The 13,351-nt window shown below is 43.5% G+C and overlaps 1 protein-coding gene across 4 annotated transcripts in view; it reads right to left on the reverse strand.

Moving 5' to 3' along the window:
* The window catches only part of Fas2 (neural cell adhesion molecule fasciclin 2), a 65,157-nt gene that overhangs the window by 4,305 nt on the left and 47,501 nt on the right, over window positions 1-13,351 (reverse strand). The window contains exons 2-9 of one of the 4 annotated variants that reach the window (XM_014351324.2): window positions 8,017-8,182; window positions 7,175-7,198; window positions 5,905-6,080; window positions 5,536-5,801; window positions 4,938-5,461; window positions 4,332-4,870; window positions 3,796-4,251; window positions 2,711-3,477 (exon numbers count right to left, since the gene is read on the reverse strand). In XM_014351324.2, coding sequence (XP_014206810.2) covers window positions 3,374-3,477; window positions 3,796-4,251; window positions 4,332-4,870; window positions 4,938-5,461; window positions 5,536-5,801; window positions 5,905-6,080; window positions 7,175-7,198; window positions 8,017-8,182 — 2,255 coding nt within the window. In that variant the 3' untranslated portion in view covers window positions 2,711-3,373. Of the gene's footprint in view, window positions 1-2,710; window positions 3,478-3,791; window positions 4,252-4,327; window positions 4,871-4,937; window positions 5,462-5,535; window positions 5,802-5,904; window positions 6,081-7,174; window positions 7,199-7,792; window positions 7,801-8,012; window positions 8,183-13,351 lie in introns of those variants that run through there. The other 3 variants (XM_014351322.2, XM_089592231.1, XM_089592232.1) reach the window with 3 other exon arrangements.

The raw sequence follows: 13,351 nt of genomic DNA on the forward strand, positions 1-13,351 counted from the left end.
GCAAAGCTGGCACGCTTGGCTCTCTCGAACGTATATTATATACATTTGTTAGTCCACTAATGCACGTTTGCTACTACTCTACGTAATTACGCTTTGCTATGTGTATACCTATGCAAGATACCAACACCCACAAGCCATAACAGCAGCCACACACCACGTTTTATCTTTATAGTTAAAAAAAAAAAAAAAACAGAGAAAGAAAGAGCCATCACCGTACACACATTGTTAAAATTTGTTAAAATAAAAAAAAAAAAAAAAAAAAAAAACGAGCAGTCTTGTTAGTTTCAGAGGCAAATCAAAAATTACTTTGCTTATTTTTCAATATTTACCATTCCACAGTGATCGGTCAAAAAGTCTTACTCCTCCCGGATGAGCTTGCAATGAGGGCTTTTTTGTTTGTTCGTCTATCAAAGTGTTCGTTTGGATAAAAAATAATCGAACGGACTCGACAGTGAAGTCAATGCAAATTTTCATGTCAGACATGCATTTTTTTTTCCATCCCACCCATTTGGGTCGTCGATAATTCGAGGTGAGAAATTTTAGAATAAAGAAACACGAAATACTTGAAATTGACTTCAATGTCAGTCCTTGCGTGAGCAATTTGTTTTTTTCTTCTCCCCTTCGGGATGATTCGTGTATTTTTCAGTAATTTTTTTTTTTATTTTTTTTTATTTACAGTAAATAAATGCTTCACAAAAAAGAAAAATAATTGTATATATGCATGTGTGTATATACTTTTACGTACAAAGTGTATGTACTATTATGCACAGAGATGGTCAGAGCAAAGTGTTGTTGGCAAAAAATGCATACATGTACACTTGTAAGTAATACCTATAATAATTGGCTGTCGATCTCTGCGTAGAGTAAATCTTTAAAAGCTAAACACACAAACGACATAAGTAATATACGTGTATGTGTATTACACATTGTTACGCTCGATACGACCGCTCTGTACGTACTTGAGTGCGCCTAGAGTCGTTGACTCTTTATTATTATTTTCTACATACGTTTAATCAACAACAATGATTGCTTTCGTTGTATCGGTAAACTATGTGCACGCGTGCCTCCTTTGATTTCCTTTTTTTTTTTTTTTTTTTTGCAGCGAATAAACATAGCACAATTAGGCCGATACTCTGTATAGCAAGTATAGGCATGTATAGTATTCCGATCGGTTTCGTCGTCTCGCGCGGCAGCGGTACAATGGCCATTTCCATTTCTCTCGCGGCGACGGGAAAATCGAAAGAGAGGAGCCCTCGTTTCTATTTGCGGAGAAGTGCTCCGTATAAACCCGCTGCACTCGCGACGCGGAAATCGAAACAGTCGTCTCTCGCTCTCCAGAAATTCACTGTCATTTATAAGCTTAAAGAGCTTATTTCCCGTTACGAGGCTCGACTCTGTAGGTGTGCATGTATATATATACCACTGATAGCTTCTCCGATCGCTTCATCTGAGGTGTACTTTTTGCTCCGTTGGCTCGAACTTTTGATTGAATTTTTCTTTGAAAACCAAAAAAAGTAGGAAGCCCGAGGTAAACAATGCAAACTACGCGCGAGATGAGAACCGAACGGAAACTATTTTGAAAATCGCTCGAGAAAGCAGGCAGACGTCGCTAATTGGCGTAACGCGGCACTGTCGAAGGGAATACATTTAAAGGGAGGGAGGAAAAAAGGAGCGTTCAAGCACAGCATGCCATGCATTGCGCCGCGTGGAAAAAAAAAAGAAAATGGTCACGACGCCCCTCTGATCTTCTTCGGAGTATCGACGAAAATTCCCAGACGAGGAATCGCGACGCGTTTCGCCTTACCCTTTCAATTCTCATATAATCTATAAAAGATGATGTTGAATTTAATTTGAAAAAGTTATAACTTTGTCATCTCTGATGGCGGAAATAAGGCACGTGCTTTTAGTATATATACAGTAACCTCGTTAAACGGTCGCTGTCGATTAATTTTGGCTTTTAGCGCGAAAAGTGCCGCTGTTTTATTTTCTCACAAGTAAGTATATACTTAATAACATGAACACTTTTTTCAAGCACATGGACGCGGAGATGAAAAAATTTTTTGCGTAAGATTCTCTTGAAAATCACAACTTACGGGCTAGTGCGTTAGTTATCATCTACGTGTATTTTATTAAATCACGCACATATTATACATTCGTTATCAACACTATAGCAGTATATTATTACACAACTAACACTAAATACATTACGATACTGCAGTTAAACAAATGGGTTCTATAAAATTCTAAAAAAAAAAAAAAATGAAAAATAATCATGCGCTCTAAACACGTAGATCGAAGAAAAAACGTTTCGAAAAAAAGCAGGCAACAAAGTGAAAAAAAAACATAGTTGAGAGGAATGATGGTAAATTAAAATAGTAAAATTAATCAAACGTGATCGTATTGATTTTTTTTTGATACATCAAGTTTGTTTTAAGTATAATTTGTACGCATAATTGATGATTACGATGCAACAGGCGCCTCATCCTCAAAATTATACCGTACTGGTTTGTATAAGTATATATTTTTGTAAATATATATTTGTATCGATTCCAGCCTCCGGGATTCTCTCGCTTAAAATTAACTATTCGTTAAAACTACAGGCATTTGGCAATTTGTAAGGCATTCAAATTCTCATTATCTTGATTGTAGTAGGCTTATCGGCTTGAATCCCACCGAATTTAATAAAATTACTTACGAAAAAAAAAAAAAAAAAAAAAAAATAGCTACGTTTTTTTTTACATTGATTCTGTGTTCCTGAATGCACGCTGCATTGCACGAAGAAATTAAGAAACGTACCAGTACGTTTTTTTTCTTTTTCTCTTTCTTTTTAACAATTGGAAGAAGTATTTCAACGCGATATTGCTACGCTACGTATAGTATAAATATACGTAAATGTATACTTTGCTATCGAACATCGATAGTTTGAAAATTGTTTAGCTTAAGTATATATATATATATGTATATGTATCATTCAAACAATATTTTTCTTTCACTCCCTTAACACTTCGGAATGTATGTTCGATGAATGTTTGACACGAATCTATCTTCAATCGTTTATCGATGAAATTAAAGTCGAGTTCGAGCTCGTTTGCAATCCATTCGCTCTTGTGCTTTTCGACTTTGTAGCGGTACATCGATGTCTTCTCTTTGTGGTACTCATATTTTTAAGAATTGGAAATTAAAGAGATCACACGCGGTGTCGCTTACATCTTGTGTTGTGTACGCTCGTATGTTTTTTTTTTTTTTTTTCAATTTTTTTTATATATGTCACTTGAATTCTCAAGCTCTGTATGTGTGTGAGTGTTCCTCCGAGATTCGGATCAATTATGTCAATTATCGCAAGTCGTTTCAATGATTTTCAGCTATAATATGTTTAAACGAACGAATAAAGGACCACAAGTGTAGCAGCAACGAAGTTCACGGTGGGCAGGCTAGAGACTCCGGATGTGAAACTTTTGTTTTCGGAGACCGCAGATTCTGGATGGTAACAAAAAACTTGGTTGAAAGATTGTACGAGAGAAGAAGAAGAGGAAGAAGAAGAAGGGGTCAGTAAATGCATTTAGTTTGACTCTAATCTGAACTCTAGAGGCACTTTATTCTCATCCCGCATACCCCTATATGCTTCATATCTAATGTAAAACCAAGATGCACTCTAGTTTTTCATTGCTCTCAATCAAAGGTACATGTTTGTCCAGGATCGTTTTTTTTTGGTACGGCAAAGTATTGTATAATTAAAAAACAAAACTCTCGGGGTAAAAAACAAACCAAACGAGGAGAAATGAAAACGTAACTCACCTCTGGTTGTTTTGATGGTAATATTGGCGGGAGCGCCGTAGCCGAGGAAATTATGGGCCCTGAGCTCGACCGTGTAGAAAGTGTCGGGCTGGAGTTCGGTGATGGTGGTCTCCTGTCTGGTCTCCTGCTTGCTGTGGCAATTGCTGTCGACCGTCACCCAGTTGTCGCCGCTGTACCTCTTGGCCTCGCACCACTTGACCTCGTAATAGTCGATGCGCTCTCCGTTGTCCGGCGCCGCTGACCACTTGAGGTTGTACCTGTCGTGGTGGTGCGACAGGACGTAGCTCTTATCCATCTTGGCGAGGAAGCGCGCCACCCCCGGCACGTTGCGACTCGTCGTCGAGAAGATCTTGTGCAAGCCCCAGTTGCCCCGACCTGCCATGTTCGACGCCGCGAAGCGAAACTCGTACGTCGTCTGGGGCTTGAGATTCTCGACCACGTAACCACTGCTCGAGCCTGCAAACGACGAATCGTCACCATCAGTTTCGCCTGGAATTAAAACCAAGTGGCTTTGATAAATAGGTGAGGAAACGTACCGGCCGTCCACGTTCTGTTCCGGGCGACGCTCCAGGAGGTGTCCTGCTCCTTGTACTCAACGGAAATGGTTCTTATGGGCAGATCGGGGGCCCCGATAGGCGGCACAATGTCGAAGGTGATGCTCGTCGCTGTGGTCTCGATCATCGTAACTTGCAGGATCTCGGCGGGCTTGGGGGCCTCGCGCAGCTCTACCAGATTGTACGCCTCGCCCAACTGGTTTCTGGCGATGCACTTGTACTGCGTGTAGTATCTTGGGTCGCGCGGCGTGACGTACAGCCACGAGATCGGCCCGTTGCCGTGGACCTGGATCAGCGGGTCGTTCTCGACCTTCTGCTCACCGTAGTACGTCCAGCGGATCGTCGCGTTAGGTATGCTCTCGGCCACGCAAGAAAAGTTGACGGGCCGCTGCTCCCACGTGTATATCGTGCGGTTGTCCATCGCGGCGAACGACGGCGGGAACTGCACCTGCAGGTGGCCGTTCTGGTAGGCTATGCCACCCTTGTTGCTCGCGATGCACTCGTACATACCATCCTCGGACCTAAAACAGCCCACCCATGTACTATGGTGTCCCAAAAGAGGGTGGGTAAGAAGTTAGCAGCACGTACCTGAGGGTGCGGTCGATGACGAGCTCGCCCGTGGTCTCGCCCTTCTGCTCGTCGGGGGAGTTGGTCACGGTGATCCTGTCGTCCTCGGGCTGATTACCGATGGAGTAGGGCTTCTCGGAGGTGTGCTTGCGGAAGGTGACTATCGGCGCCGGCCGGCCAAAGGCCTTGCAAACCAACCTGGTCCTCTGGTCCTGGGCCACGGTCTCGTTGAGGAACTCTATGATCTTGGGCCGGACGATGACGTTCACCTGGATCGTCATGGTCGCGGTACCGGCGGCGTTGGTGGCCATGCACTGGTACTTGCCGCTGTCCTCGCGCCTCACCCCGTTTATCCTCAACAGGCCATTGTCCTCGTCGACGGCAAAGTGATCGGCGGCCGCCAGGTTCTCCTTGGTCTTCATCTTGACCCACGAGAACTTGGGCCTCGGCTTGCCGTCTCCGTCGCAACGGATGCTCGCCTCCTCGCCCTCGATTATCTCCACCACGGGGTTCTCCAGCTCCTTGATGCTCGGCCTCGTGTGCACCTTTAATACAATCAATCGACGTTGGTCGAACAAGTCGTTGCCCATCGAGGAGAGGAGAAACAACGACAACGTACCTCGACGCGGATGACGCGCTCCTCGAGCTGTCCTGTCTGGGGCACGGACGCCCTGCAGGTGTACACCCCGTCGTCGGACTCTTGGACGTTTTTGATCTTCAGAGCATGGGTGTCGATGATGTAGTGGTCGTTCGTCCGAATGACCTCGCCGTTGTACAACCAATCGACCATTGGCGAGGGCTTGGCGCGCACCTGGCACTTTACCGCAAAGTCCTCGCCCAGGATGGGATTCTGATTTTCCGGGGCATCGTCCCACGTTATTGCAACTGCAACAACCACCCCAAAAAAAGAAAAAAAAAAAAAAAAAGGGATTAGTGGTTTTTTGTTACCCCTTTTGTTGTCGTTAGTTTCGTTGAAATGTAACGCTACCGATTATGTCCATGGTGACTTTTTTGGTGAGGAGCTGGGTGTTGGCGTACTGCGCCCTGCATATGTAGTTGCCGGCGTGCTCCTCCTTCAGGGAGGTAAAGAATAGGCCCAGACTGTTCCCGGTGGAGAACAGTTCCGTGTACATGGCAGGTTTGGAGTAGCTGTTGGGGATTTCACTGCGGAATGGAATGAATACATTTTTTTTTTTTTTTTCCGTTTCTTTCTTCCAGTTGACGTTTCTCGTCTACCGTGAGGGGGTATCGATGTTAATACGAAACAAATGGGGGGGTGGATATAATTTTGTTGGCGAGAAATGATGAATGAAAAAAAAGGAGGGGGGGGAGAGAAAATCCAATAATTGATGGACGAGTAATTTTGACGGGGGGCGTCAGCGCTCTTTACGCCGGCATTGAATGGCAAATGTCAGATCGGGTTTTGGGGGAGGGCAGGGAAATATAATTGTGCACGACTGGGGGAGGGAGTGATGGTGGAGCAACTGGAGGGAACGGGAGAGGAAAAAAAAAAAAAAAAGAAATAGCGTTGCGTCGAGCATTTTAATCGAATAAACCAGGGGATATGCGTGGGTAAGTAATTGCAGGCCGGACCAAAAAATATAATTAATTGCGCTGTTTCGCCATGTGTGGATGAGCCAAAGTGAGGGATTTTGTGGCGCGATGTGTGTTTGAAGGAGTGATGATGCTTGAAAATATAGTACACACACGCACACGCTACGGTATGTAATGCATATAGAAAAGTAAATTGCTATGGGTGCGTTAATGCTGTCTCATTCAAAAACAAATTATAAACGGAGACACTGGTAGAAAAAATCGCTAGTCTCAAACTATAAGTCATCGGTAACTTCTTATATGCAAGGAATTTGAACAAAACCACACACATACAAAAGCAAAATAAAAAATTATAGAGGGGAAAAAAACCAGGTACAAGCAATAAATTAAGTGTGGAAAGAAAAATAAATGTATTCTAAATAGTACTTGTACGGTAGAGAAAAAAACACTCAAGTAATTCGGCAGAAGTATCATAGTTGCTGTTAGGGTTGAAAATTACAACATGGTTTGAAAAGTAGGTTTTATTAAAAACGGGATACACACGCACACAAGGAAAGGAGCAAAGACATATTACACGTAAAACAGTATAGTTAGTTTGGGAAAAAAAAAACAAAAACAACAATAACAACAACGACGACACCTCACGTGAATCGTTAACAATAGGTTGCGTATTAGTGGCGATGGCAAATGTGTTATATACTCGCCTGTCGAGCGGCAAAACGACGAGTCTGTGTGCAAAAAAGAGAAGCGAGAAATACGTTTGATTAGTGCGCCTGTCGACTGTGTCAAAGTGCGTTTCATATATATACATACACATAAGTAAGTATATATGTAAATACAGCATTTCAGTACTCATTAAGTATACTTGTACACATTTATAATACAGTGCCTACTATTGTGTGTGCAACTCTGCAGTGCTCATTCATTCATTCATTCGTTCGTTCGTTCAATTACTCACTTATGTTATTTTTACTTGTTCTAATCACCAAAAATATTGTTATCATTATTCGACTGTCTCATTACTTATTCAATGTTAATTAACATTACGCATTTCAACTGCTCTTCATCTTGCGGAATAATAATAATAATAATAAAGAATGTGTGCCAACAACGTTCGTAACTTCTTTCTCTCGTTGTTATTTTATATAGTGACGAACATTATTGAAGACAAGCACGTGATATGCATGTGTACACAAATATACAAATATACACGTCATGATATAATATATTTAAGTATAAAGTACACACAGTATTCATTATATAATTATGCATTGTGCACCATGTCCTCGACAAATTAATATGCCTTAATGATGCCGATGTACTTAACTTTCTATTGTTTGATTAATTTCGTGTGAGTATTCAAATGAATGTACGGAGTATTGGTGCATGTTGCCACTCAACTTTTATCAGTATATATAGTCGTGAGAGAGAGAGAGAGAGAAAAGAGCAAGATCAAATGAAACGGATAGGAGGGAGTTGTGTACGGTATATATATATATATACACACGTATAGAGGGGGAGGGCACGAAGAAAGGTAAGTACGTACTTGCGGCTTTCGATGACGCGGTTCTGCGGGTCGAGCCACTGGATGTCCGAAATGAGTTTCGGGTCGGCGACTCGGGGCTTGCACGTCAACAGGGCACTCGATCCGACGGCCTTTGTCTGGACCTCACCATCCGGCAGGATTTCCAACACCGGTCTCGATTGATCGTCTGGAAGTAACATTTATACACGTCATGTTATTGGCTATATAATTATACTCCCTTCATTGCCGTTCAATCAATATTTCCCCAATAATACACCAATAGAGTCAGCTTCATAGAGAGTTTTCATTTCGTTTTGTCACCATATATATAATCCACATCTTGTATACCATGAAGGGTAGAGAAAAATAAAATTTACCCTGACAAATAACAAAAAGGAGGTTTTATTAAATGTGCGCTTTACGTAGAGTGTGGTTTTTATACGGTACACCGCATCAGGTGAAAGCTCGAAGCGCGCGCGACGCGATTTTTCAGACGCGTTGCTCCGACAGCAACAACAAAAACGACGGATACTATATATTATAATACGTTACGTATAAGAGCGGGCGTGCTCGAGCATCGCGACGGGAGCTTTGCCCGCGGATTTTCCGGAATCCTCCGCGTGAAAAGGTATTGTAGGTGTGTATAGGCATGTATACGCGAGCCCAGAGACAAGCACGTGAGAAAATTGGGAAATCGTATCGTGTGTGCCACGTACAGACTGTTGCTTCTGTCTCGCGGAGGAGCGCGTGGAATAATTAAGGGCATACACAGTGGCAGAGAGAGGTAGGGGCCACGGACGGCCACGGGCAACAGGTAGGTATACAGCTATTCACGACTACCCTCAGGTATATCGGAATTTAGCGGAGGCACGCGACCACCACTTACGTACATAATATACCTATACAGAGTATACGTAGATATATTTCAAATACAAGTGCATTACCGATGAACCGAGGGGCAAGCTGGGCGTTTACTCATTAACAGATAAATCACTCGAGAGATATTTATCGAACGGAACAAATCACTATCGCATCACTGTACAAAAGTACTTAAAACTCGGGGCTCGTGTGCATACACGAGTCTCACTCACCCGTGTTGGATAATGTAATGTATTGCCCTCGCGCCTGTTGCCGAAGGAGCACCGGATATATATACGCATAATTGGCAAAGTTTAATAATACGGGATGGATGTGTATACGTATAGCTTTTGAAATAATAACATCAAGCCGTCGGGGTATAGGGTAATATTCGGGGCACGCTCCTCTCGAACTTCGCCGAGAGAGAGTATGCAGCGAAATTTCATCACAGTTCCAAAACGCGGTGGTACAAGGTATAGGGCCAAGCTTTCGGAGCTAATCAACTCGGCTCCTCTTCATGCAGAGATGGCAAAAAAAGGGCTCGATAACAATTAAAAACAAAAAAAAAGGGCAGGGCCAATAAAAAAAACAAAAACAACGTATGTAACACATGTACGAGCACAAGAGCATGCAAGTGGATAAACTTAATGCGATAAAGTACTCTTAATTCCTTACCGAGCGCAATAGTCAAGGTCCCGCGGGGCCCTACGTCACGCGGCTTATTGATGCCGGCGAGCACGTAAACGCACAGAAGCGAGACGCAGACCGTCCTCTCGGCCGCAGCCGCGTCGGCGACCGAACGCCCGTCCATCGCCCGAGTGTGACTAACGGGGGAACAATATCGGCACGTTTGCGAGGATATGCAGCGCAGTTGGGGCGTCGTTGACAGAAAAAAAAAAAAAAAAAAAAAATGGTAAAAAAAGGCATGGGGGGGAGCAGCAACGCGACAAAACAGCGCGACTACTTGTACTCCGAAGCGGAAGCGCAAATTAAGCGGGATTATTAATTGAATCGCGCAAGTGGCGAGGGGTATTACCGTCATCTAGGGGAGGAGGGGGCCCGCGATGGCGTATATACATAATACATGGCGCGCGAGCTTTTACAATGCCACTCGCGCGTCCTATTAGGCCGGGTAATTGTTTGGGAGCTAGTTTATATAATACATGCGTATATGCGCGCACCGGCGGAGAGCTACGCGTCTAGGCGTATAGCTTATACTTTGTCCGACTGCTCTCACGCAAATATTGCGCAGCGGCATGGGAAAAAGCTCCCTCAAAAGGGGGGCAGGCCACTGACTTTCGATGCGTATATATGCTTATGTAATCTCGCTCTGTACTGATGACGCCCGTCCGAAAGACTAAAAAAAAAAAAAAAAAAAGCTTTTTAGTTTTGTTTTTGCTTTTAAAAGCGCTTCGCTCAGTCCCACGCTACACTGTTTTTCTTCAATTATGCATAAAACACTTGGGAGAGGTGCTTTTCTGCATAATCCACTTGAATAAATCTTACATGCAAAGCTCTCACCCTCTCGTAAAATGGCATTTTGTACATTTACTGTACCACTTATATGCATCCTTACGCGTAAAGAATGGTGTTAAAAGCACCTTTTAAACGAATGAAAAAAAATAAAATAAAAAAAGAAATGGTACCAAAGATAGAAAGGAAGAAGAGTGCGACGCACTCGCCGGCAGCTGAGCCAACTTGGGTGAAATGTAATACACGTAATATACATATACGAGCGATTAGCATAGAGCGTGACAGAGCCTTGATTAATGTGCTTAACTAAGGTAAGTATACACCACGTATTTATTCGCTTTGTACAGTTATATATATATATATATATATATATATATATATATATATATATATATATATATATATATATATATATATATATATATATATATATATATGTGTGAGTGCGCGCCAGTCAATGGCACGACGCGAGCCGTATATATATACTGGATAGAAGAAAATGTTGACTCGTCGCAATCAATAAATTATATATCTCTTGGCAGCAGAGCTCCCCCGCTAAAATCGAGAGAGAGGAATCGAGGGGAAGAACAACGACGGCAGTGACAACAACTAACGAATGGACGGGTGGACGCCCCAGAGAGCGTCGCGCTACATGTATATATACGGCCTCGCCGAGTGAAACATGATTGGAGGATTTTGGCCAAATAATACCCATACCGATTCTCTCCCTCTCACCCTCTTTTCGATCTGTCTCGTGATGGCTATAAAAGTGCGAGTTCACTCTTGGCTCATATGGTGTATGTATATACATGTGTGTGTGTGTATACACTGAGAGCTCTGCACAAAGGAAGCCGAGAGATAATGGAGGAGAGAGTCCACATCCCATGTGTACGCGTATACACGTGCCTATGTATATATATGCGCTCGCAAGCGCCCACAAAAGATCGGTGAAAAAAAGGTGAGTGGGAGTATACACGGGTACAAAAGCTGCACGGTATACCGTACCTAACTCACACACAGAGACGACGAGGACTAAGGAGTTCAATGATACGTAAAGGCGTTTTGGCCACGACGATTCAGAGATTTCGCGCTTTTCGGGCCCATGAATACAAAATACGTATACGCGTAAAGGCCATTGTCGCGGCTCATATACAAAGTGTAAAGCTGCGCGAAGAAAAAAAAAAAAAAACTTTTCTTTGACCGGATTAACAATGAGCACGTGTATTTACTACGTTGGTTATTTTTATTTTTGTCGCAAGCTCGTTTGAAAACAGAAAAAAAAAAATTAAATAAAAAAAAGAAATCACGTGATAAAACCAAGTTCCATGTATTTATATTACTATAGGTGTAAAGTGAAAATAAGTTAAAGGGCTTTCAGTCCGATGGGCCATGCAGGTTTACGTGATAATGGAAGGATCGGGATGAGTATACTGTATAGTTTCGAATCGAAACAACGCAAGCACTCGACGATCGGAGGAGGGGGTGGGACCCATTCAAGCGTTACAGGTGAATTTAATAGAAAAAAAGGGAAAAAACGGCACGTACACAATGAGGAGGGAATGCGTCGAAACGTGGAATAAACCGATGGGCATATATACATATAGTGAATTAGGAATGCGGGGTGCCGATAAAATGCGGTCGAAGCCCTCGCTCGCTTGCAGGTTTTCCCTTTATTTATAGGGACAGCTCTTCCCCCTCGATTATATTCTCCCGCCTCCGCTTCTCCCCACACGCGGATACATACCTGTAGACAATATAGGTATATGTATGCCGTCCGATACGCCAGACTGGCTTTTAGCCGAACGCGGGACGGGACAGCCCGGGGGCTGCAGGTGCACTTGAGCCCGCGCCGGCGAACCCTTTTACCGAAATTACCCACATCTGCAGCTACGACTATGCCATTTTGTTGTTGGCTTCTCCTGAAATTCGACCTTTTTTTTCTCTCTCTCTCTCGCGAGCCCACGCATGTGAACACTATACGTGCTTGGAGCGCGAAGGAAAGTAAGAGTCGCAGCTTCGCGTGATCTCGTACATCCCTCGGGAGGAGAGAAAAAAGGCAATTTAACGACACCGCGATACGTGACTTTGTCCTTCGCGAGGTACACACACAAGCGTTTGCGAAGCAAAGAGGCATATACGTATAAAAGCCAAAGGAGGAGGGTATAGGTGCGTATAAGAGACGGGGTTGGAGTTATAAACGAGATCTGCAGAGGCTATAATATACATGTCGCGGTGTTTTACGTACACGCGTATGTATAACGCGCCTATACAGGCGAAAAAGAAAAAGCTCATTCTCGTATCGCTTTTATTTTCTTGTTACTTTTATGACTCGGGGCTTGATTGCCTCTGGGACAGGTGGAACCTGTGTTTATGAGCTTTATTTCGAGGTACCCCCACCACCACCCTCTGCGTAATATACGCACCCCCTGGCAGTCTCCCTCTACTACCGGAGGGATTTTACTCCATATCGTTATTATTTTCTTTTTTTCCTCCCCCGTTTCGTACACATGTATATACACCTCCACTTATTTTAGTCAAATCGCACATTGCATTTGTTCTAATCAAAAATCCCTACACGCATGGAAAAATTGATTACGAATGATAGAGATACCTACTCTGTTTTCGAGGCAAGCACTTTTAATGAAGTGCAAACCGACCGATGGTCCATACGATACGTGCACGTTACCTTTTTTTTTCCCTCGTGGACAAAGATAAATTACGCGAACAGGAGGGGGGGGGAGGAAATTCCATGGTAGACTTTGCGATGTTTAATTACGTGGAACGAGCTTCCCCGTGTATAAGCAACGAGAGAGCGCATTTGGTATTTTCCGGGGCACCCGCGTGCGTGACTGCAGGTTTTCGGGATTTGGGGGTGGAAAAGCACGTCGCAGCTTTCCTTGGAGCGCGCCCTCTTGCCTTTCATCCACGTCCCCTTACATATACACGTGTATATATATATATACACATACATATGTGCAGCACAGCTGCGCGACAGGCTTTTCCTTTGATTCCTGCCGGCGGCACG

Source organism: Copidosoma floridanum, unplaced genomic scaffold (genome assembly GCF_036245765.1).
Source record: "Copidosoma floridanum isolate Cflo_tuat_1 unplaced genomic scaffold, Cflo_Japanese_pri ptg000014l, whole genome shotgun sequence".
In the NCBI taxonomy this organism is placed as follows: Eukaryota; Metazoa; Arthropoda; class Insecta; order Hymenoptera; family Encyrtidae; genus Copidosoma; species Copidosoma floridanum.